General features: G+C 43.4%; 1 protein-coding gene and 1 long non-coding RNA gene across 13 annotated transcripts; one reads left to right on the top strand and one right to left on the bottom strand.

The window, feature by feature from the left end:
• The first annotated feature begins 535 nt into the window (after positions 1 to 535).
• Positions 536 to 24589, top strand: LOC127588043 (pleckstrin homology-like domain family B member 1). Of its 12 annotated transcripts, XM_052046535.1 has the most exons (27): positions 536 to 972; positions 1191 to 1410; positions 4897 to 4998; positions 5181 to 5304; positions 5877 to 6047; positions 7050 to 7175; positions 8580 to 9532; positions 12361 to 12561; positions 12676 to 12807; positions 12896 to 13033; positions 13926 to 14054; positions 14652 to 14807; positions 15381 to 15491; positions 15568 to 15657; positions 15742 to 15861; positions 17017 to 17139; positions 17279 to 17425; positions 17594 to 17734; positions 17860 to 17913; positions 18708 to 18818; positions 18887 to 18953; positions 19064 to 19208; positions 19313 to 19403; positions 20718 to 20864; positions 21597 to 21816; positions 23045 to 23130; positions 23799 to 24589. In XM_052046535.1, exons 3-27 carry the CDS (start codon positions 4939 to 4941, stop codon positions 23937 to 23939), a joined length of 3984 nt encoding a protein of 1327 aa, XP_051902495.1. In that variant the 5' UTR covers positions 536 to 972; positions 1191 to 1410; positions 4897 to 4938; the 3' UTR covers positions 23940 to 24589. The 12 variants fall into 12 exon arrangements, with proteins under 12 accessions (XP_051902495.1, XP_051902496.1, XP_051902494.1 ...); XM_052046536.1 differs by lacking the exon at positions 1191 to 1410; XM_052046534.1 differs by lacking the exons at positions 536 to 972; positions 1191 to 1410 and adding an exon at positions 2565 to 2935.
• On the bottom strand, positions 17982 to 23803 carry LOC127588721 (uncharacterized). Its single transcript, XR_007959170.1, has 3 exons — positions 22385 to 23803; positions 20330 to 20819; positions 17982 to 19443 (listed from the first exon to the last, which is right to left on the bottom strand). It is a non-coding gene; the product is annotated as an uncharacterized LOC127588721 (long non-coding RNA).
• Positions 24590 to 25166: the final 577 nt, after the last annotated feature.

Raw genomic sequence — 25166 nt, 5'->3', positions numbered from 1 at the left:
TCATCATGAGATCCTCTGGTGTTTGCTTTGCTCAGTATGCGACAAGAGATGACCTTATGGTAGGACAACTTGTGCCTACTCCGCCATGACACCTCTCACAATGCCCTGAGCACCTGACAGTTCCCTGCCGCGAAGAACATGGCCATGCTGGATGGAGCAATCTGACACAGTGGTTGGGAATCATCTGCACATTAGATCAAGTTGAGCCGATGTAAATGTCAACAACACATAGGGCATCTTCATTGATCCTGCAAGAAAGTACTTGAATTTTTCAAAATTGTCCAAATGTAGATTTGCGTGGGCCACAGATGAGTAGGATCAACGTGATCAATATAGAAACAACCTACAGGGGGTAAGTGGAAAAATGGAGTAATAACTATGAGTGATAACGATGTGCAATGCAGATCCTCATCCACACTCACTTAGCACAGGGCATAGGACAGGCTGAACCAATTACTCTAGTCTTGACAATGTGTCCACAAATGCAAACCGCCAAGCTAAAAAATTCCAGCCGGGGAGGTCATTTCAAAATATCTTTGGCTGTGATGACTATAATTTCCAACAGTGGACTTTTCAACTGTGACAAAGCACAAATCTGGGTTGATACACGACAGTGTCTGCTTCACACATGCCTCGCTCAACTTGGACAGAATGTCGATTCAAACATGTTAGAAGTTCTTGTAGATGTGATAAAAGTCATGAAATCTAGGGGCCAAAACCGCATAAAGAGACCATGGGTTGGGATTTAACAATAGCATAGGAAATAATAGGTGAGGCGAGCGAGGGCTGGAAAGAGGGATGGGCCTGGCAGAAAGATGCATGTGGATGCACTGAGCGGAACCCAACATATTTTCCTCGTCTGGAAGAAAGGGGGACTTGTAAGGATTCGAGCGGCTGTCTCGTCTGGTTTGTCCATCATCTTTCATCTAAATCGCTTCGCAGGCAACAGGATGATGCTGCCAGCCAGATTGGGTAATGAGACGTTGAAATGTTTGTTTGCTGGTGTATGGCAGAGTTTGCATGTGGGAGAGAGATGAGATAAAAGGGGCTATTGTAGCAGCATGACATGATACTCATGGTTTTCATCTCATTATGACCCAGTTATGTCCTGTTTACTGTGTCATATTTCTGCGAGAACTTTATGCAAATATATATTGATAGAGAGAGATTTTTTCCCCCACATCTTGCAGGTGCTTTGCCAACCTAAAGTACACTTGAAGCAGGTGGAATCACCTCATTTCCGAGAAGTTGAGAACATGAGCTTGAAGCAACATGAATGGACTCTTTTGTTTTGAGTTGACATGCTATTCAGACTGCCTTTGGAACTCATGCATCCAGTAAGGCACTGTTGAGGAATTACGCCGGATGAAGAATTTGCTAACCAGGATTATGAGGTGCACACATGCCTGAGTGAGTACAGTATGATTTCTGGAATTTCTTTTTGAAATATTAATTCACATTCCACCATGACAGAGTGGACATGTTAAACCTGACAACATCCAACTACACACACGCACAAAAATCACAAAACATGAATGCACATACTGCACTTAGACAGCAATTTCAGGGACACGTGCAAATTATTCACCGTGATGATCAAAGTAGAAAGACACTGACGTGCACGGGTGCTGTCATAAAAGCCATCTGTTCAAGTCTCTGGTCCTACCTTTCTGCGGCCATTCAGGCAGACATCTTGCACACATATGGTCTCCTGCTCAATGAGGAGTATTCATTGTGGCACAGCAGATCGGCGATCTACAGTACATCTCCCACTGGAAACATCATTCCATAGAGACCTCAGAAACCGCTGTAACCAGTCGGTCCCAACAGCAGTCCAGCTTAAACTTTTAAGGCAATGTGAAGATGAACGTTTTCAAAATGTATCAAGATTATGTTGCAATCACTTTGTAAGACCCTGCACGAGGCTCATTCAAAATAAATATGAGTCTACCAGTATAGAATCACGTAAATAGTCCTCTAATATGATATGGAGTGAAATCATTTGATTAGAATTGATTATTCCTCTGTACATTTTATGTTATGTTAGCTACTTTGCTACCTATTCAGTGGTTCTTTGTCATGTTAATATTATTACATATGTGCCGGTAATGCAACAGACACATTAGAAAGCTCAGTGAAGATTTATAAGACTTCCATCCAAGCATTAATTGCGGTGATGATTACATTTGGAATCTTAATTGCCGTGCGTCTAAATACAATAGAGACACAACAGACGTGTCTTCGCCAATCGGTCTGCTTTCTTCAATGTTTTTGTTGGTGTAGTTTTCCTAAGTGACTCATCATCTGCTGCATTTCCTCCGTTTCCTCTTTGGCCCCGGCCATGGGAAAAGATGAGAAGGACCAATAGTGGGCTCTTTCTCCCACTCATCCTTGGGGATGCCTTGGAAGATAGAGCATGAGTTCGCTCCCTTCCTGTGGTATTTCTCTATTCCATCATTTATAATTACGGCACCAGGAATGATCAAATCACAATTTTCTGTGGAAATAACCACTTTTATTTCATCAAACTCAGACCCCTCCCCATCATTCCAACATCATGCCATGCTTTTGCCATCCTGGCTCTTTACACCTGCTTCACCATCGAACAATTCACAGGGAAGAACATGACTTGAGGCCTCTTTTAATCACCTTGGACAGTCGCCGAAGGTTCTCACATGGGATTTTCTGTCGTCAAATGGAGGACAAGTAAAAAAAAAAATAATCTACTGCAGGTCGGGCAAGTAACTCTGCACCAGGATGGGAGGAGAAGAGGCCGGGAGGAGGGAAAATAGTCAAGGAACTCAGTGGGAGAATAAAAGCAGCTTGAGGCAGGACAGTGACAACAATGTGGACACCGCCGTACGGAATACCGATTTATACCCTAATTCATGGATACTTATAACTCTTTTTGGGACTCTGTGAGAGGAGTAAGATGGTATGTGTGCTGCATGTGCAACATGATAGAATAAAACAAAGGATGTCGAATGTATTCGCCACAACTATTGCTTTTCTAACACATGGCATTATTCTCATAATTTCATCATTCAAAGCATATGTTTCTTGAATTTCTTTCATGTTTGGCCTCCCTTAGCAGATGTGATTTCTCTTTAAAAGTCACAGTCCAGACTGTGCGGCTGGCGGTGTCTATTTTCAGAAACTCATGGCCCGCTCTGAAGCACATAACCGGCCCAATAATGACAGGTTGCTGTGTGAGGCTGCGCATTTGCAAGCATTTAAAACTCCTCTCGGGCTTTGGGTGTGTTCCTTCAAATGAGTGAGGCTGGTGGGAGGTGGCGGGAGCATATGTGTGTGCATGTGTGAGTCACACAGACAAGACACACACCGGCCTCGGCCGCGCTCTCCCATCGTGTGTGACTGCGTGGCGTGCATGAGGCCGCGAGTGTTGACAGCCAAGTAGGGGGCTGGCAGGAGAGACGTGAAGGCTCCGGTGTCAGAGCACGGTCTGTTCTCTCTGTCACTGGGTCCGCTCAGACTTAGAACACACTGGACGGGATTGTCACATAAAGCGGTTTCGCCCGGCATTCTCATCTGGAGTGACATCAGATGCAGACACAACGCCCTGTTGTCTCAACCAGTCCAGGCTAAACTTAGAAGGCCAGCAGCTGTGAATGGTTTGGGGCTTTTTAATGCATTTCTGTCAGTCACTGATGCCAGCAACAAAGTGCTCGGGCATTTGGTTTGCTGCAGTAGTCATGTGATGTTGTGCCATGAAGCTGATGTGGTCGTTTGGTGAGTCTTGGAAGATCACTGTAAACGTCTTTCATGAAGAGAGCCATGCGCACTGATGCTACTGTGCATCAAAGCTAAAACAATCTTCTTGGTTGGCTCCACTTTAACCAAGGTCAGGAGCATAACATCTACTCTCAACAGTTCAAACTTCATGTATTGCTCACAAAAAGCAAACTGTAACTGTCCCAAAGACTTAGAACAGCCAATTCCAAGCCTATGAATCGCTTAAAACTTCAGACTTCTAACCGCTTTCATAACTGACATCCCACACATGTATATCATTCAAGGCCTCAGGGCTTAACTTATTTTTACACTTGTATGATAGCGAAGTGAGCAGTATTTTCAACGGCTTAGTGATAAAATCACATGCAAGCAAGTGATAAAGCTTGCATGTGCTTGGCAGGTTGTACTTTTTTTTTTAAACTGGGTGCTAAACATGAAGACAATTCTGCTTCACGAAATCCGTACCAGCCGTTGCTTCAGCACTCCGAGAGACAAGGCCTTTCCCTCAAAACCGGCACCTGGCTGATTAGGTGAATTACCAAAAGTCAAATAGATTTTCTGTACTGATTGTCGGAAAAATCAGCGAGTGAAAAATGCAGCTACTAGTTTTTAATATTATACTTTGGAGCAGGAACGTGGCTGTTTATGCATCCACATATGGCTGCTCGAGTCATGTCTGAATCTCGGCAATGATTGTTGCCCCCCCCCCCCTTCTGATGTGACCATGATGTGCAGACAGCCGGGTATAATCTTTAACATCTGTCTGCAGACATAGTTTGTATCTGTGTGAGTCATCTTGGTGAAGGTAGAAAATGTGATGTGGCCCTCATGTGTGAAGCACCTGCAAAGCAAGTCTGGGATTGCAAAAGAGCAATGCACCATTTATGTTGTCAAATCTGCATTCATCATCAAGAATTTTGCTTGGATTGAGGCGTAAAATGCCACCATTCTCCACAACAAGCCCTGGAAAAACAATCCCCCAGTATAATAGGCAGCGTCACGTGGGTTTATAACTGGGGCATGAGGCTCTCTATGGAAGGCACTGTTCCCATTGTAGTACAACTGTAGTGGCAGGATTCCCAGCTCTCCCGTTTATATCCACTCTCCTCTTTCCATGTGCATCTTTCAGCGCGTTGCCTTCAGGAGCATCAGGTGTCTGATAATTCGGACATCAGCCCAGCAAACATGGAACGGAGTGGCGGGGCTCGATCGGAGCGTGGCCGAGAGACACACCAAGTCCTGCAGGTGAGTCGTTTGTCATTTTAGGGACAATTAAATACAAGTGGGACGAAATGGGGATCATAGCTATATGCCACAACCGGCAAGCTTCGGTGGTGTTCTACTTTATTATGAATACTGTCGCTGTTGTGCTTCTCCTTAATTATAAAGACTTACTGGATTCATTCCAATTCATTTTGCTTTCACAGGGTACTCCTTTAGACCTGATTGAAACCGGCAAGTCTCTGAAAGTCCAGGCGGAGCGCCCTCACCTGGTCAGTTTGGGAAGTGGACGCTTGAGCACAGCAATCACCTTGCTCCCACTGCAGGAAGGTAATAAATGTGTGTCTCGAATGAGTGCTACTATGTTTGTTGTGATCACGAATCAGTGTCAATAATATTTATTGTGCACAACACCACAAGTTATCACTTTTCGGGCCCTTGGGTTGTTTTATTTAGTTGTGTGAAATATATCTAACTACTTCCATGGTTATGTCTGTTGCTCATCCGTCTCATACAAAACATATTATTTATTTGTACCCAACAGCATGCTAATGACATGTACTGTATGCCCAGATGGAAGTCGCAGTGCTCGGGAAACAAAATACAGTGGGTGTCTTTCCAGAAAAGAGACTCACTTCCGAGAGCTCCAACTTTCCAAAGCAGACTGAGTCAATCAAATGACATCAGACACTACCGTCCTTATCGCTCCAGCGTACCACCTGTCACGCCGCACTCAGCTACATGTTGACGATATTTGTAACCTGCCCGTGGGGTGTCGACCTCTGTTACGAGCGGGCTCTGGAGTTGGCTTTAAGCGGCACGCCTAAGAATACATCACAAAGGTATTCACGGGTGCATGCGGATCACCAGTACGTGACGTTGGGAAAATGTTGTTGTTGCAGGGAGAACCACACTGGGCAGCGGAGGCACAGACATCTCTTTACTGGGCCCCGGAATTAAAGCTCATCATTGCTACATTGAAAACAAGGAGGGGACTATTACCTTATACCCATGTGGGAACCAATGCGCCGTAGATGGACTCCCCGTCACCAAACCCTATCGTCTCTCACAAGGTAGAAACAGCCTTGCCAAAGTGACACGTGGAAACATAAACCAATTGTTCAATATAAATTGTCATCTCATGAGTGTGGCAGTTCGGGCACTTAACGTTTACAATAACATGCCTATGTACAGTAGAAAAGGCATCAGCACAGTCCCGCCCACACAGTCGAACCTTTCCTTGGGACCTGAGCCAGCAGCTACACCCAATGTCATTTAAAGCCAGCTATGAGTCGACGTGTGTCGAGGCAGCAGCTGCTCAACATAAACTATTTTTTTCATCCAGAGGACTAACATTTCAAGAAACGAGGATTTTTTTTGGAAATTTGAACACAAGGAAATAAGTTTCATTTATGTCACGTGGATATTCAAAGCCATTTTGTTCCCTTTGTGGAATATCCATTGGATGTAAACTATCATCTCAGGACTTTGGAAATGCTGAGCAAGGAGTCATATTCACTCACTGATTAATAACATGTGAGTTTAAAATGTTTTGATCATCAAAGACTTTGGCAAGACAGTTTAAAGAGAATAACAATTAAAATTAATCAGCATGGGATTTATTTATTTTTTTGCTCACTTACCTTAGCTCAGATCACAACATGAGGTACAAATATGTCCTAGAATGAGACCCAGAACCGTCTCAAATGTTATGCCATTTCCAAGAATATAATACTCACTGTGAGGTAGAAGATTGCGGCTCTTTATTACGTTGGATGAGAGGAGTGAAACAAGAAATGGGTAGAAATAATAATTGAACAGTCAACAATCTATTTTCCATCTATCTTATATATTTTTTTCTAAAGGATGTGTGATAAGGAACTATAAGTTTCACTGGCCATTTAATTTTTTTTTTCTTTAATGTAAATGAATAAGTTTGAATTGACCTATACATCAACTAGAACTAATGCTCATTCAAGTATCATAGTTGTATTTAAGGTGACATAAGCATACCTTTTTAAGATGACGTGATGCTTGCTTGCTGCTACCCTTGTGATCTTTTTCTTTATCGACAGGCTGCATGCTGTGTTTTGGTCAATCAACCTTTTTCCGCTTCAACCATCCAGAAGAGGCCCTGAGGATGAAGAACATGCTACCAGGAGGAAGCCCAGCACTATGCACATCAAGAACGCAACATTCTGGTAAAGGTTCCATATCCATATTAAAGCGAGATGGCCACGAACAATCATGTGACTGATTAGCCTCCCTTGGGCATTTAGGGCTAACTGACAGCAAATTAAAAGCCTAAGCATAAATTCTTGGGCAGGGTCATACTACACATTCATGTTTTTCAACTGTGTTGATTTACTGATTAAGAATAACGCTCAACAAAAATACACTCTTCAAAGCAAGGAATGGTTAAATTTCGAAAAATCGTAGCTCTGTGCTGTGAATATTTAACTTCCACATCCCGCTTAATTTGGTCTCCGAATTGGGAAGAACCTGTGGTCGTCATCCACGAGTTGATTCCGAAATAGCTTTTTGAGAACTCATTATCTGCGACCCAGATTCTTTTGGACCTGGTCCATTTAAATCGCCACTTTACACTTGAGGTGTGTCCCCATTGTCAAATACAATCATTCTTTCAGGATGGTCTTCAAACTCACAATTCATGTAGAAAATGTGGTGTTTTTCCTCTCATTATGCAATTACCAGACACTTACCACCTAATTTAATAATGAACCCAGTTACAACTTCTTTTTCTACTTTTACAAGGCCCAAGTGTGATTGACACTGCCAGAGTCATATCAACTTCGGTTTCTTTGACATTGTAAAAAAGGTATTCCTTCAACAATATACATATCGAGGTTGTAGTTGCCATTAGTGCGGAACGGCACTGCATCATGCCAATAATATGATAATATATTACCAGTAGTAGTAATAGATTAGTTACGATAATATATTAGTAATAATGTATTAGTAACACCTCCAAGTACGGTGCTGTGTTCTACACCACTAACCACATTGATCATTTATCAATACTTCTCACTTACAAATATATTTATATTCATCTTGGAGCAAATTAAAGTTGACGTTGAATTAATTGGTGAATGAGTATAACTTACTGTAAATCCAAATGTGTTCAACTTTTTATTTTTGTGGTCAGTGATTCGTTTCATTCTTCGCTGACCTTACTGGACATAAAGAACCGTAAAAGGCACACCCTACCCAATGTTAGGCCCACTCTTTCCTGACCAAGCCCTGATTTCATGCGAGGCACATGGCCGCAGCGTTTAAATTTAGTAACTCCAGATCCCTGCAGGATTACTACACAACTGAACAGCATAACATCCCGACCACACAACACAGGCCGCGAGACATTTATCACTATCTTAGCCAATGAAGAAACAATGTCTGTATGGGTGTGCAGTCACATTTCCAAGCAGGCGGATCCTTCCTTTTTAGGATCTGCCAAATGTAACGTAAAGTGCATTCCTCCACTGTTTGTTTGCTTTTGTTTGTGCAACTGTTCTCCAGTGTGCGCCTAGTTGTTTATTTAAGCGCATTCCTTCTACACAACTGTTTCTTGCTCCGCCCTCCTGCAGACTCCCATAGCATCTTGAATGGGACCCATCAATCTTTTTCCAGCAACGGCAGCTCAAAAATCAGCACCTCAGTGAAGGACATCCATTGGAGTCTCTCACAGAAGGTGCCGTCTTCCCCCCAAACAGCTAAAGCGTTACTTTCTCAGCCTTCTCAGAGTGTGTTGAATGGTAGAAGCAGCACCACGAGAGAAGAGAACTGCAGCTCTGTGGGAAACGCTCCACTTGTACCTCCCCGGTCCAGCATCCCTGTGCCTCAACCACGCACATCCCTCTCCATGACCTCAAGTTGCGCTAGCGATGGACAGCAAACACAGGACAGCCCAAAGCTTCTGAGGAATGTCAGGGCAGAGGTCACGTCAAGCCCCACACTGCTCAGCAGGGGGTCCGGACAGGGCATAAGTCACAACTCTTCACCGGTAGCTCCATCCAGCCCTCGAGTGAGAGGTTCCTTCCTCCAGAAGAGACACCCAAGTCCTAGGCGAGAACCGCTTCGGACTCCCGAGTCGACCGGATCCACGAGCCTTCCTCCTCTGAGTCCTTACATGTCCCGCAGAGGACCTCCAGGATCGCAGAGTCTGACCAACAAAACCATCCAGCAGAGCCCGAAGACCCATCGCAAACCCGCAGCCCCCTCTAAGGCTGAGGCCATGAGGGTGTTGTACTCCCAGAATCCATCCCCTGTAACCGCACTGGAGAGTGGAAGCCAACACCAGACTAACACCCTCATCCCAGGTCCTCTGTACGGCTCATCTCCTGCCACGAGCCCCCGCAGCCGAAGAAAGCCCTCTTGCGAGAATATCGGATCATCCGGCAACGACTCCGCGTTCATGAAACCGTATTCTCGGGAGCGCAAGAACAGCATATCTGCCATTAGCGACAATGAGGATGAACTGCTGGAGTACCACCGCTGGCAGAGAGAGGAGAGGCTACGTGAGCAGGAAACGGAGAAGCTGGTAAGTGACCAGTGACCAGACGGTCGACATTTCATTATAAATAGTTTGATCTAGATCAATTAAATGCAGATTGAAACTTTCATCGTTTAGATGACTCGTTATGTATTGTGATGTCTGTGAATGTATTACGGTACATCTGCCATTTTTTTTATCGCATTTTTTAAAATCCACTGACAAGTTGTATTAGTGCGTGTGACTGTGGTGACCTAATGCTGGCCTCTCTAGAGTTAAAAAAAAAACATGAAATGAAGAAAAAAAAAACAAAACAAAACATTATTTACACTATTGTCAGTCTTAGCGAAGCGGTTGACACTGACTGACACCCGCTCCCCAAAAGTCTTTCGAGCGGAGCGAGCATACTGTAGCCGGTTAATACTCAACACTATATTTACTTGCAAGGTGAAATGGCGTTTATGCTTTCCAAGCAAGCATATGTTTGCCATCTGAAACAGTCCCAGACTATGGATGACATACTTGCTCTTCGTCATCCATCTATGCATGCCCACCATAGCCCCCCCCCCCCCCCCCCCCACTCCAGCTGGATTTCAACAGCTGAGTTGACCACAGGGGCCAGGGGGCGGGTGATAGTTATTTCAGGAACTCCGGGGCCTCTGATGACAAATAAGACTTACCGGCAATACGCAATTGAATCGGGCAATTTACGGGCTAGGACGGACGGGCACGCAAAATCGCAAAGGCCATACGTCACACTCATCAGCCACAACATTAAGTAGTTGCTAAGTTTTGACGGGTACAGTCATGCATTCACGAGAAGCATTTGATTAAATTTTCAACTGTCATGTAGCTAAATAAGAAATTGGGGGGGGGGGGGGGGGCTTGTTTTATGGACTACATACAGTTAAATGATGATACTGTACTGTACCACGTTTGTGATCTACATTCAACATTTGCTTCGGATTGATTACTCAGCTGGATTTTCCCCATTCTGGCTGTACTGTCAGTCCAAATAAACATAGGAATGTCTATTTTTTTTAAAGCAGTAAACTTCCTCACTCTGCTTATTTTGAACCTTAAGAGCCGAATAGAGGGGAAACAATTTGCAGGAAATATTTTTGTTCCGTTGGGACTCGTTAATAATTTTACGATCAAATGTAGCATCTTGGAAGAAATACGGAAAATACATTTGTTTACTCACTTGGTATGGCGTTGCACACCATGGTGGCTCAAACTTGGGAATGCATTGGAAGCATGACACACGATACAATAAGTCAAACGGGACATTATAGTTTATCATGGTAAATATGACTGAATCGTGAGAAAGCAAATTTGTAAATATAAATGTCCAACATTGCTCACATCATTTCATTTCATCCACTGTTAACATCTTTAAGAGTAAAAAAAAAACACAAGGACGTATAGGAAAATGAGTGAAGTGAGGACAAAGAAAGGATTTCCTCTTAGTGTGCAAAGCATCTGGGCTGGATATGCACATTGCACTTTACCTTTTGATAAAAGCAAAGTTCAGCGCAAGGGAGAAAGTAACAGAATAGAAAAGTTAATTTTAGAAATAATCACAATAGGGAGGTTGCCAAACTTGTAACCAAGTCTGAATATTTCAGCTCACAAAAGGACTCACAATTCTTAAACAAAGGCTAAATGTGACAAGCCATTGAATCCAAAGAGGTCTCAATCTTCAAGACCTATTTATTTAACATTATGGTTCACCGTGTGTTCAGGATGCCATTTTATGACCACTTTTTAGAATAAAACAAGACCTCAGCACTTTGAATTGTTAATTTTCTTCTCAGTTTGATGGTTCTTTGAACAAACCATATCACCTAAAAGTCAGCTCCCTGAAACTGGACATTTGTTTTGCTGGTCCAGTTGCTCTTGCCTCAGTTCTAATTTGTGTGCGGCGGGAATGATAATGACATATTCTGGTCTCCTATTTTGGTAAATGAAGGCCTTTGCAATTGTTTGCAGTGATGAAGTTCACCTGACAGTCACATGAACGCTTCAAAGGGCACTTGGGACTTAAAAATATCAAGTTTGCACCTTTATTAGAGTACCCATGCGTCGTATAGTGCACGTAGGTGAATGCCAAAAATAAGGCCCGCGGGCCGGAACCGGCCCCCAAGGAGGTTCGATCCGGACCGCGGGATAATTTAAAAGTGAAAAAAAATGCATTAAAGACAGAATTAATATTTTAAATAAAATGCAATTCCTGGGTTATCCGCTAGGGGCACACCGTTTTGATCACAGTAGAAGACAACATTGTTTTGATCGGGGAAGAAAACAGCAGTCTCAGTCTGTCACCGAGATAGACCCAACGCAGCAAATGATATGAAAGCGCCAATCAATGCTTCTTGAGACCAAAACAAAGGAAAGAGATGAGATTTTGGTGATTCTTAGCACAGTATCGTATCATGTTAATGCTTCGGCCCACTTGACATCTACAGAGTCCGTACGTGGCCCACAATTTGAAATGAGTTTGACACCCCAGGTATAGTGTCTTTATGGCAAATTACAATCAAGCCTTATTTTTATTTTTTCTCATATATTTATAAACTGGTGGGTTAAAAAAAACAACACTTACTCTACTCATGTTAGAAATATAATAAATTCTCATTCGTCAAATAATCATCCAACAAATATTAGTCCTAACAAATTCAAACGGATTTCATTCTGCTCGCCCCCTCCCAAGAAAAAATACACCGTCTTAGGGCCTCCCGCGATTGCGTTACAGCCGTCTAGCCGCTGTGGCATTGCGACAGCTGCTCAAATGGGACAGTGTCTCTCAAGTGCAATAGGATCTACAGTATGAACCGAGTCTGAAGCCCTTTTGATGTCTCGCCCCTCTTGTGTAGGAGCGACAGAGGCTGGAGACCATCCTGAATTTGTGCGCAGGCTATAACCACGAGGACAGCGCGGCGGAGCTGGCGGAAGTCGTGAGGAGCGGGCTGCTAAGAGGGGGAAGAGGTGCAGGTGGTGACATGCAGACGGGGAAAGAGAACGATGAGGAGGCGCAGGCAGAGGAGTCGAGCAGCACCGAGAGCACACATCAAGAGGTGCCGAATGCACTCCCAAGTGTTATTTCCATTCAAGTCGATGGGATTCTTTGCGTGGTTTATACTCCCTCGCGGGATTTTCTGACAGCCTTTTAAATACAAATCTGACCTTAGTGCGAGGAGTTGTCAGCCGGTCAGGAGCAGATGTACCTGGAAGAGGAGAGGAGCAAGATGTTGTCCAGGGTGGATGACCTGAGGCACAGAGTCAGCGAGCTGGAGCAGCAGCTGAAAGAAACCAAACAAGAGGTCAACGCTCACCCGCGATTGATTCCTTCTGTGGCTAGGTTAGCCCCCTTCCTGCGCTCAGACCGTGACTCCTCACGCATCCCCTCAGGTGCAGATGGAACAGGCTCTGCTGCAGGCCGAGAGGCAGGCAGAGCAGGAACAGGCCAACGCCGAACGGGAGCTCATTTCTCAGCTGCAGCTCAAACTTAGCCAGTTGAACAAGGCCACGCAGAGCGAGAAGGAAAAGGTTTGGACTCTCAACCACAACACTCTGAAGCTGAATAAAAACCACACCACTATAAAAAATGGATGCATGCGATTGTTTGGTACTGTATGCGCTGAAAACCTACTCGAGTGCCACGGTCTCAAACTTCATCTGATTGATAACAAAGCAAAGCTTTGTTTTTTCGAATGACTGACAAGTTTCCTCGCGTGCTTCACTGTATTCCACTAACGCTTAACTGCTGATTCAGACCTTTGTGGGCTTTTTTTTCTTTCCATCAAATGGGCAACATTACTGTTACATTTCAACTTTTAACAATATGACAACGTGCTTCATTCTACTTACTTAAACTGCCTTGGCCAGCAATGCTTGGTTGCATGAATTTGAGTTGTCTTTTACAGTTTTTTTTTCCAAGATTACTGTGTGCACACCTGTGATGGGCATTTGTACATCATTTCTTGAGCGATTAAAACTGAAGATTTGGGTGTCAATATACATTATAATTTTTATTTCATCATTATTTTGGGATGGCGTAAAATTCTAATAAGTTTCCAGAATGAAGCTTTCCAAACAGAAATGACGTGATTGAATGATAGCTTTAAAAAAAAATCATTAAAAATCTCAAATGAATGGCAAATGACAAGCGTCATTATATTTGTTGACAATTACATTGTTTTTTTACTTCATTTAAGAATTTGTAGTTCAATGAGTTTTGCAGCACAGTGGAAGCGCTTTAAATGCGTGCGCCCTCTGCTGGTTACCTCTGGGCATTGCATTCCTCTCGGCTAAATTGCATCTGTCACGAAACCAAAATTTACAACTGATAAGCAGACTTATCATGCCCATTCCGAGTGTGTACACAATTTTTCTGTGTGTGTGTGTGTTTGTGTGTGTGTGTGTTTCCATGTGTTTTTAGGGGAGAGCTAATGTCTCGACTGAGCGGAAGGTCCTGGAAAAGCAGAGGAATGAGTACAATGAGCTGAAGAGGCAGTTTGATAGTTGCCCCTTGTCTCTAAGAGAACAGTTACAGGAGCAGCTCAGCAGGGTCAGTGTTCTCACCCAGCCCACTGGCTGGCAACAGTGAGTTACCATATACTGAACACCAAAAAAAATTAAAATAATAATAATAAAAGAGCCACCAGCAGACATAAATAATATTACAGATAATATAGTCAGAATAATAAATGTGCTCTGATTTCTTCTTCTGTTCTGCCTATCATTCTGTAAATATCATACTAGTCAATGCCTTTTGTAAGTATGATGATGCAGGCTATGCTTTGGCGACTCAAATCCGCTTTACATTTGCTGGTTCACTCTCGATCATAATGAAAATCAACATCGATCTGTAATTATTCATCTTACTAACACGTTTGCTCTAAAAGTGTGCGTGCACGATACTACAACAACCCCCTTTAATCATTCAATATTTACAGGCTCTACTAGGAGGTTAATGGATGTAATGTGGTCATACAACAATATGTAAATACTCGCCACCTGGTCTGGTTAAAGGATTCATCACATTTTCGTCACCTTGTAAACGCAACAATTTTGCACAGTGGCAGGGATTAACAGTTAGATGCCGCTTCTTGATCGCTAATAATAATTCTCTAAATATTTTATTCCTGTGTCTGTGGTTGAATAGAAAGCTGAAGCTTTGGAAGCCGGCACAAAGCAATTTGAGGAACTGGAGTTCTGCCAGCTGGAGGAGGAGAGCAGTCTAGAAGAGCGAAAGGAGACCCAGTCCTTGCAGTTTCTTCGGGAGCAAACCGAGTATCACTGCAGCGTGGCCAAGAGGAAGGTGAGAAGTGGAAGAAACATATTCTCACCGACCGCATGTTGAAAAAGAGAGCCGTTGTCGCAAATGCATGTTTCGGCAAAAACACAAGGAGCGCGCTGCGATCGGTCACGGCTCACATGCACCTGCCTAGGTTCCGCCCCATAAAGACATGCTTGTACCTTGCACAGACATTACAATACATACATTATTTTTCTGCAAGTTTTGTGCTTTTTTTTTTGGGAGGGTAGTATACCAATATTTTTACGTGGTTAAAAAAGTGTGTTTCAAAAATGTATTTGAGTTGTGTGGAAATGGATGGTCACTCTCTCTCCATCATGGATGCTGGACTTGCCATTGCACATGCTGCAACTACACAGCAATGCAATTAGATTGACTACAGTTCCGACCCGTCCAAGGGAAACAAAAACAAGACTGTGATACCAAAAACAGGGAGACAGGAACTGGGATCTGACAGGTGGACAGATGGTGCCTCAATTTCTTAGATAAACAGTGGAAAACACTCAGGAGGAAGGGGGGCGTTTCACCGCGCTACATTAGCAACTTTAGTATGCCTGACATGAGATCTCTTCTCAGGAGAAAATGGCTACTTTGGATGCTCAAGTGAAGCAACTGGGCGTACAAGCCACTCACGACTGTGACAGGATGGCGAAAGAAAGAGAGGCCACGCTGCAGATGCTTCACAAGGTTCCGATAGAGCCGCTCAAACTGCAAGTGAGGATTCTGTGGCAAATTATGCACGCTGTCATTTTCTTCTTCGTAGGAGCAGGATAGATTATGCGCCCTGGAGAACAGATACCACAGCATGACCGGTGGTAGGAATTTCCCAAAGAGCAACAACAAAATGAAAGAGGTGAGCGAGAACGAAAGAAAGTGTAAGTGATGGGAGGGCTACACTAAATGTTGATTGTTTTAACTCGGGAACCTTTTCGAACAGGATTTACTCCATATCAACGAACCCGAGCTTGTTTATGAGGACTACACCTCTCGTAGCCTTTGTCCTTCCTCTACCTTACACGTCCCTCCCTCTGAAGTCTACCCTGTTAGGCTGCAGGAGGTAAAAGCAAACGGGGGGGAAAAATTGTCAAAAAATTAACAGAATATGAAGTGACTTCCAAGCATGTTCATTTTAAAAGTAGAAGCCAAGTGTTTGCTTTCTGATTGGTGGCATGCCTTATCTACAAAGTACTACACAAGATGAGGTATAGCAGCACAGTGAAATGAGATTCAACACAAGAGCTGTGTGTGTGTATATATATATATATATATATATATATATATATATATATGTAAAATGGAAAACGTTTTGATCGACATTCTCATAGTTAGATTCAAACGTATGACAACAGTTTTTGTCACACCGAATTAATTGAATGAACCTCGTGCTGCGCTGTCTGGGGTGTCAATCTTAGCATTAAGATTGACAGACGAAGCTCCGTGGGTCTTTTAAATACACCAAACGTGTAATTTGCCGAGTTTGACGGCATACTTCACCTGAGAGTGGCAGTTCACAGCATGACGACTTTTGATTGAAGACTTGTTGACCATTTTGCTGAAGTGCTGCTGATTGTCAAGCGAGTTGGGTTCACTGCCACCCGACAATGCAAAACTGTCACGTGGCGTGACGGTAGAGGACCACAAAAAAAGTAGGCAGGCGAGAGAAGTAGGGTGGACTGAACAAAATGTATTCACAAAAAAACACTGGGAGGGGGGGGGGTAAATAAATCCAAAACAAACAAAATCCTGAAAACACCAAGAAACAAACAAACAACGATGTGACCCACGAGTAGTGGGCGTGGCCGTTCGGAAAGAACCAAATGACATGACGACGAACAGGTGCGATGTTGTCGTGCAGAAGCCCTCCACTGCCACCTGTTGGTCACAAGCAGAACAGAACAATCATACAATACAATACATGCTGATTTATATATCGCTTTCACAACAGCGGAAGCTGTAACAAAGCGCTTAACAAAACAGTTAACATAAAGTGAAATAATAAACACAACACATAACATAAATCATGACAAAAACATCCCAGAAAAATGTGCAGTTTTTTAAAAACCGTTTAGTCTATATTCGTCTCGGTGATATGCTATTTAATGTACATTAAAAAAAACAAGTTTGACACAGCTCTTGTATCGGATGTCATTATCTGTGCCTAAAGTAGTGGCGAGCTGGGTTGATCTCTGCTTCTTTCTGGCTGTCGATGCAGGAGTACCTCAGGATGTCTGATGTCTTTAAGATGTATGGAAACGCTTGCGTGCACCCTCCCTCTTCTTCCCCCGCTGCCCTTGACTCCCTTCCCCTTGCTGTCCCTGACGCTGTGCCATGTGAGGTAGAAAAGCCTGCCTGATCTCCGCCATAAGCTCGCGCTCTCTCCCACTTGATGAGGCCTTTCTAATGGAAGCCCCCTCCTTTTCCTCTACGTTCTGCTCTTCTTCCTTTTTCTTCTCTCCTTGGGCATCCGTGTGAAGGACTACATCACGGTCGGCCAGTTAAGCCGCATCATTGGCGTGCGGAGGTTCGATACTCCCTCGTCCTCATCTATTGCATTATTCCAACTTGCCTCCTCTGACTCCACATGCCACTCAAGTGGCCCTACCTCCCTTCTCTCTGCAAAGGTATGTTGCTTCCTCCAGCCCTTATGTGTCGTCATTATTTCTCAAAAGCCTGTTGATTTTCCCCGTCCTACTATTTCTGCCTAAATGACTGGCCCGCGTTGATGTCGGCACACCTGCCGCTTCACTGCATCTTTTCTATTTTGGCCGATCTGCTTTTCATGACTTCAGAGCCAGCCTGAGCTAAGCAGGAATGCAATGCCTCCTATTAACCTTGAGCGCTGGTACCAGGAGATCATGGCTGCAGGGGAACCTCGATCATGTCCTCCGCCGTTGCCCGCCAAATCTTTTTCTGCACGCAGGCACGGGCAGGTAAACTTCTGATTTGCACTCTTACTGCTTCTTGTACTGTAACCGGTGGTCATGTTAGAATTGGCACCAAAAGCAAGCTCGGCGAAAACAAACATGACCGCGGCACTCCGCATTTGTTGTTGAAGATTCGAGTGAGGTGCAAACGGCAACAGCAATGCCGACAAGGCCCTGACATCAAGGTGATTTGATTCTTTTGATGTTTCGTCTGTATAAGAGGAAAGGAAGAAATCAACTGAAAACGTCACAGTGCATTGACAATCATTATTTTAATCCTGCAAAAATGAGTTTCTGTTATTGTCAGCGATTGTTGTCGTGACTTTGTCCAATAAATTATTCGATTTTCGTGAGACTGTTGTTATAAGAGATTTTGGGTGGAATATTTTTGAACATGGGCGGCCCGGTAGTCCAGTGGTTAGCACGTCGGCTTCACAGTGCAGAGGTACCGGGTTCGATTCCAGCTCCGGCCTCCCTGTGTGGAGTTTGCATGTTCTCCCCGGGCCTGCGTGGGTTTTCTCCGGGTGCTCCGGTTTCCTCCCACATTCCAAAAACATGCGTGGCAGGCTGATTGAACGCTCTAAATTGTCCCTAGGTGTGAGTGTGAGCGTGGATGGTTGTTCGTCCATGAGTGCCCTGCGATTGGCTGGCAACCGATTCAGGGTGTCCCCCGCCTACTGCCCGGAGAATATTGTGTCCTGAAAAAAAAATGCAACCCTTCAAATGGGAAGCACGTGTTCCAAAAAAACAAACATACTAGAACAATTGACTCCTTCTGACCTTTGCTTAGGGCCAATTAAATTACCTGATATGATTGTGTATCCTCACATAAATCAGACATCACAGCATGGGAGAAGACATTTTTTTTACAACAAGAATAAAAGTATATCTATTTAAATATATAGGTGGTTCTTCTCCGCTGTAACGTATTTGTGAGCTCTTCCTCATTGTGTGACCAAAGCAGCTTTTGTCCTTTCAGTTGCTGAAGTCCAAATCGGACGGTGAAGTTGGTCACACGGCATCACGTCCTCCTGTCAGCTCTGTGCCCACTGCGCCTCAAGCCACTCTTACGCGTGATAAAACCTCCAAGGTGAGAGCGCAGCGTTCAAACCGAACCGCATGGCTATTCACACTGCAATGCTTCTCACCGTCTCTTAGGGATTACAGTTAATACTGAAAGAGGTGTCAAACCCATTGGACATGGACTCCAGGAAGCTGCATAAAGGTACTTTGACTCCCATCAGTCTTCAGGCAAAGGCGATTTTGACACTCGTCAGGAGAAATGGACAACTTTACTTTGTGTTGCAATAGTCTTGATATACTTTCTCTGCGCAGAGCCGTCTCCCACAGTCCATCACTCGATCCTGCATCATCAGTGTCCCCCTAGCGGCAACCAGGCATATGACACCTTGAGCCTGGAGAGCTCAGACAGCCTGGAGACCAGCATCTCCACCAGCAACTCAGCATGCACCCCGGAAAGGTGAGACTCTTGTCCCGTTTCTTGAATTGTAGTTCGGACAGCTGTGTTATCTGCTTTGGTACTTGCATCACAATGAATTGTCTGGGTTCTTTTTCCCCACCTAGTGCTTCCGGGTTGGAGACCCAGAGGTTAGAAGAGATGGAGAAGATGTTGAAGGAGGCACAGCAAGAGAAAGCCAGGCTCATTGAGAACCGAGTAAGCAATGAAACGTTTTCAATTCCAGATGGTTATTCACCTGTTAAGTGACACATCACATAACAACATGTGGTCGCTTAGTACTTGCGCCAGTGCAGGGATGGGCAACGGGCAGCATGCGGGCCCACAATCTCACTTTGAGTGACTCCTTTTAACTTTTTCGAAGGGGCGATTTATTTTTATTTTTTCAACATTCAATATATACTATACAGAATATGTTTTCAAGAAAAAGGTGAGGAGATGGGAGTTTTTGAGTGGGGGCCCCGGAAAACACCCACCAAAAAAAGAAAAAAAATCTGTGAATATGCAAATCCACGGGTGCTGAACTGCGAATATATAGAGGTCAACTATAGTTTTAAGTTGTACTATTGTATCACCAATCACCTCAAAATGGCAGACGTGTCTTAGTTGTGTGTCTCGTACTACCCGAATTGCAACATTGAGTCGGCTTCATCATTTTTGCAGATGTGGAATGGAATGCAAGACAAAGTACTCTGCAATCATATTAAACTTTGAGTGAGGTGATATTAGGGGGAAAAAAATGCACAAAATTTCTTCTCGTACTTAACACATTAGTAGACCCTTTATTTTGTTTTTTTTTACCCTAAGTCTTGGAAAAATTGGAAAAAAATAAGAATCTGGGTTAAATATGTCTTTGGGAGTGAATGAGTTCATGTTTGATTGGTTTCTTGTCCGGCAGTGTTGTGCCATCTTTGAATGGTAATTTTTATTCAAGAAATCCCTTTGCACTGGAAAAAGAAAGTACAGTACGTGGCTGTTTTTTGTTGACCTCAAACCCTTTGTTGTTGGATCACAATAGTGAAAAACGGTGGTCCTCTAGCAGCATTTAAATCGCCAATCCTCACTCTCGTGAATGTTCAAACCCAAAACCTCAGCGCTGTCAGTCACACGCGTTTAACACTCACCCATCGTGCTGCTCTTCCATCTTTGAAGTACCCGTGATAACTCTTCGCCATCGAGAGAGGCTGTCTCAAGGTGGCGAAACGCTGTTGTAAGTTTTATTTTGCGTCTTTGAATTGTTTCCACATGTTGACACAATGTACAATCACCCCCAAGTCTGTAAAAGCAGCAAAGGATTATTTTACATCAGCAAAGCATAAATCCTTTATACACAAGACTTCAGGGATGGATATGACAAAAGCCCGCCATTGGGATTTCAACTCTCATGTGGCTCCGATTCACTTTGTATCGCAATATTTGCCTACCATGAACATGTTCTTCCCCCACTTTTTCTCCCTCTCGCTCTGTTTCGCGTTCTCCTTTGCCCCCCGATCTGCTCCTCGACGCTCCCAGGAGAGGGAGGCGCAGACTCGGCGGCTTCTGCTGGAGGAGGAGCGGAAGAGGCGCGAGGAGGCCGAGAGGCGGCTTCTGGATGAGACGGCCCACAGGAGGAGGCTGGTGGAGGAAGAGGTGAAGATGAGGGAGAAACACTTTTCGCAGGTCAGTGGAGTCACGAGAAACGGGATGAGGGCGTGAAAGGTCAAAGCGCAAAGGCTGATTACCAGCACTGACAAATCTAGAACATCTACATTCAGATTCGGATTTCTTTTCAGTGTCTGGCTCTCTCGAATGATGAACAAATATTATTGTCCAAACAAGAAAAAGAAAGACTCTCATCCCAAATAAGCACAATAAAAAGACATGTAGAATCAAGACTATTCTAGCCAATGACATTTGAATGTTATTGCTAAAATAAAGTGCCACGGGGCCTTTTAGTCTCTGATGTCTTCACTTCATTAGATAAACATGGACAATTTAACGAGAGGGCGGACCGGTAGTCCAGTGGTTAGCACGTCGGCTTCACAGTGCAGAGGTACCGGGTTCGATTCCAGCTCCGGCCTCCTTGTGTGGAGTTTGCATGTTCTCCCCGGGCCTGCGTGGGTTTTCTCCGGGTGCTCCGGTTTCCTCCCACATTCCGAAAACATGCGTGGCAGGCTGATTGAACACTCTAAATTGTCCCTAGGTGTGAGTGTGAGTGCGAATGGTTGTTCGTTTCTGTGTGCCAAAAAAATACAACTTCAGTGCTGTGAATGAGTAAAAAAATTGATAGGAGTCCCTCCGTTAGTCATGGACCCTTAGAATCAACCCTGACCCATCAACCCTTCTCTCCCCCCCACAATCTGGTGCCCGCTGGCCAAGCGCAACAAAATATCAAATGCTTTCCTTTCGCAGGCCCGTCCGATGACGCGCTACCTGCCCAACCTGAAGGAGGAGTTTGATTTGCGCGCTCACGTGGAGTCGTCGGGCCACAGTATCGACACGTGCCCCTTTGTCATCCTCACGGAGAAGATGTGCAAGGGTCATCTGGTCAAGATGGGCGGCAAAATCAAATCGTGGAAGAAGCGCTGGTTCGTTTTCGACCGCCTCAAGAGGAATTTCTGTTACTACGTGGGTAAGCATCTCAATACGTCGTCACCTTATCTGGGGTTCTAAATTGTATCTAAATGTTTTCCAATCTTTATAAAACCGAGCCATTTGAGGGAAAAAAAATCCTTAAATGAAAAAAAAATAAAGGATGAAAAGAAGTTCTTTTCCTCTCAAAGATCCCAATAAACCCATGAGAGGGTTTCATTTAGAAAAGGACTCCGATTAAAGGGATCAAGTGGGATTGCGTTCTTCATTATAAGCTCTCAACTTTCTGGCTGAAAACTTTTAGTCCATACGTGACGAATGCACTTGAGCCTATAGCAACACCGAGGGTGGCCCGGAGCTAGATATGTTACTCAATGGTCATCTGGAAGCAGGCACTAATTAAAAATGGCACCACGTGGGCTTTTCTCGCACTCGCGATTCCAAACTGACGGCGTCAAAACAGCAGCCGCATTTGGAAATGAGAACGTAGAGTTTCTCAGACTGCGTTCGGACGCGTCGCTGCGTTCGGACGCGTTACTTGACAACCGAAATAATTAGCGCGCGGATCGAAATCACGTGGATCCATGTTTGTGTGCGCGTGAGCTCACTCGTCTGGCCCTTTTCACCCAGCTCACTCCTGACGATGGTGATGATGGTGATGAAATAAGATGCAATGGTTTCCTGAGAAGTGTTTTTCTTGGGTGAAGGCTAGCTCCTGGCTTGTTCGCGACTGATAAAGTGAAACTTGCGTTTGAAAAACATTTATCTCATTACGAAGCACTTTTGATTAGTGGATTGGGAGGCAGGGGGCGGAGGGGGGCATTTCAAAAAGTTTCCTCTCATTTTCAGTTTCTTCGTGCATTCAAATTTATTTTTATTTTTTTGCTTATTTGAACAGTAGTTTAATATCAAAACAGTTTTTGTTGACAAAAAGATGTCTAGCTTCCTCCTTGGAGCGTCTTTAGGTTTGACAATGGGTGTGCTTGGCTAAGGGAAAACAAGTCAGATTAATGGGATGTTTAAGACTCCAGGCAAAGCTTGAAATAGACTTGTGCTTGCAATTAACTTTCACCCCGACTCTGCTTGGATTATGTCTTTCGAAAAAAAAAAAAAAACTTTTGTCTCTCTCTGTCTCTCTCTCAGTCTATCTTTCTATCAAAAATATCTGCATTTACTTTTGTATTTACTTCCCTGTCTGGACTCCCAGAATACTGCACATTTTTTATTTTACATTTTTTTTTTGTATCTTGTTTTCTCGTCTCTCCCAGACAAGCATGAGACCAAGTTGAAAGGACTCATTTACTTCCAGGCCATTGAAGAGGTTTATTATGATCACTTACGAATTGCTACCAAGGTAACTGTCATTTCTTCATCTATTCCGGACGACTCACTATTGAAAACTATGAATGTTAAAAAAAAAAAATCAATCAATCAATAAATAAAAAAGGGGGGTTGAATTTCAAAATATTTTAAATAATTCAACCTCGAATCCCAAAAACGAATCTGTGCTTCATAAGGCCACTTCATTAGGTACACTTGCACAGTTGAATGAGGTCCAATAAAAGAGTTGATCGTATTTTACCCTCATTTTAAGGATCTATAATTACTGCATATCAAATGCATTTAAAGAAATTATAGAATTAAAACCAGTTTCTTGGCGTTTAAGAGCTCTTGTTGAATTTACATCTTTACATTGGATAAATCGTGACAGTATACTGGCTATCATGGATTTAGACTGTCCTCAAATTGAGCCACAAGATGCATCGACTATTTCATGAAACACATTTTTTGTCAATTTTTGTCAATTCAGGTCGGGACTTCTGACACTGTTTTAGCCCAACAGAGAAGGTCTTATGTCACTACTAAAAAAAAAAATCCAAAATCAAAATCGGCCCAATATGCTTTCATTTTTGTCATTGCTGTTGCCCGACATGTCTCAGAGGGTAAAGATGCAACAGGTGCATGTTGCTTTCTTGAAAGACACGGAACAAAGAATCTCACCCTCTCCATGAAATCTTCCAGAGCCCCAACCCATCTCTGACCTTCTGTGTGAAGACTCACGACCGCCTTTACTACATGGTGGCGCCATCCCCGGAGGCCATGCGGATCTGGATGGATGTCATAGTAACGGGCGCCGAGGGCTACACGCAATTCATGAGCTGAGGGACCTTGGTGGAAGGATGACAGAGGGGGCGCGAAACCTGAAAGCCAGCCGGCATGCCGCAGCGAGGACGGAAGGTGAAATGGACGTCACAAGGACATCGATGATGCCAAGGCCTGCCGGGCCGCTGAGGGCTTTAACTCCTGACAGAAGTACACGAAAAGAATTCATGAGGGGGATCAGCCGGCGTGGGGGAGCACTTTCCCCCCCCATCCGCGGCATTCTCTTTCGTCAAGAATCTGTGAGAATTTACAACAATGTTTTATGGAAACACTTTAAGAAAGCCGATCCTTTAGATAGAAGTGTTGTCACTCGAAAGTTCTTTTTGTTTGTTTTAATATCTATACAATTTTGTATTTCCGGTTGTGCTACTTTTAATCAAATTTTAAACACTACCATGTAAAGGGAAAGTACTATATAAATATAAATACAACTTTTTTTTATGTAGCTTAATCATTTGCAACTTGCTGCCAGGTAATTTGTATACTGCAGCTTTGACATCAGGAAGAAAATATTATAATTATAACATGTCTGTATTCTACACAAATATGTACAAAAGTAATGCAGATTACATTTTAAAGTCTTATAATATAACTTTGTAACTACATCTACCTATGTAAAAAAAAGAAAATAAAAATATACGGTTCTTCTTCTATGTAGTTTTTTTTATGGGGGGGTCCTGATAAAAAATGTATTTCTTAATTAGTGGGTTAATGATAACAGTTCTATTAATAACCTAAAGTCATCTCACGAGCTGCATGTGTTCCAATTTAAATAAACACACACACATAAATCTTTAGTTCACCGCAAATTGGCTATTTGCATAAGAACAATGAAGTTATTAAAATGAGTTAACTGGTTCATTACCTCCGCTGTTGTCGAGACCTTGTGAATCTAATTAAAACATCCACCTAATAATTCACTGATCATATTTAAAGAATGCTTCAAAACAAATGAAACTTCAAATAACCTGACGCGTATGATTCAATCGCAAGTAATTTCAACGATGTAAAAGAAATATCAAATGCAAAATAAAATGTCTTTTCCTTCCTTTCTTACAGCAAATTGCAAAAAAAATCAAAAATAAAATTGAGCAAATGCTACTCTTCCCGAGTGTGATTCTTCTTTTGATTCTGGTGCAAATCTGTCACTTGTATGTAACTGACAGATTTACACCACAACCAAAAGAAGAATCAGACACGTGTGGCCTAAGTGTGTAATGAACTCAT

This window comes from Hippocampus zosterae, chromosome 16 (genome assembly GCF_025434085.1).
Source record: "Hippocampus zosterae strain Florida chromosome 16, ASM2543408v3, whole genome shotgun sequence".
Taxonomy (NCBI): Eukaryota; Metazoa; Chordata; class Actinopteri; order Syngnathiformes; family Syngnathidae; genus Hippocampus; species Hippocampus zosterae.
The sequence above is the reverse complement of the archived record's forward strand: the minus strand, read 5'-3'. Positions and strand labels throughout refer to the sequence as shown.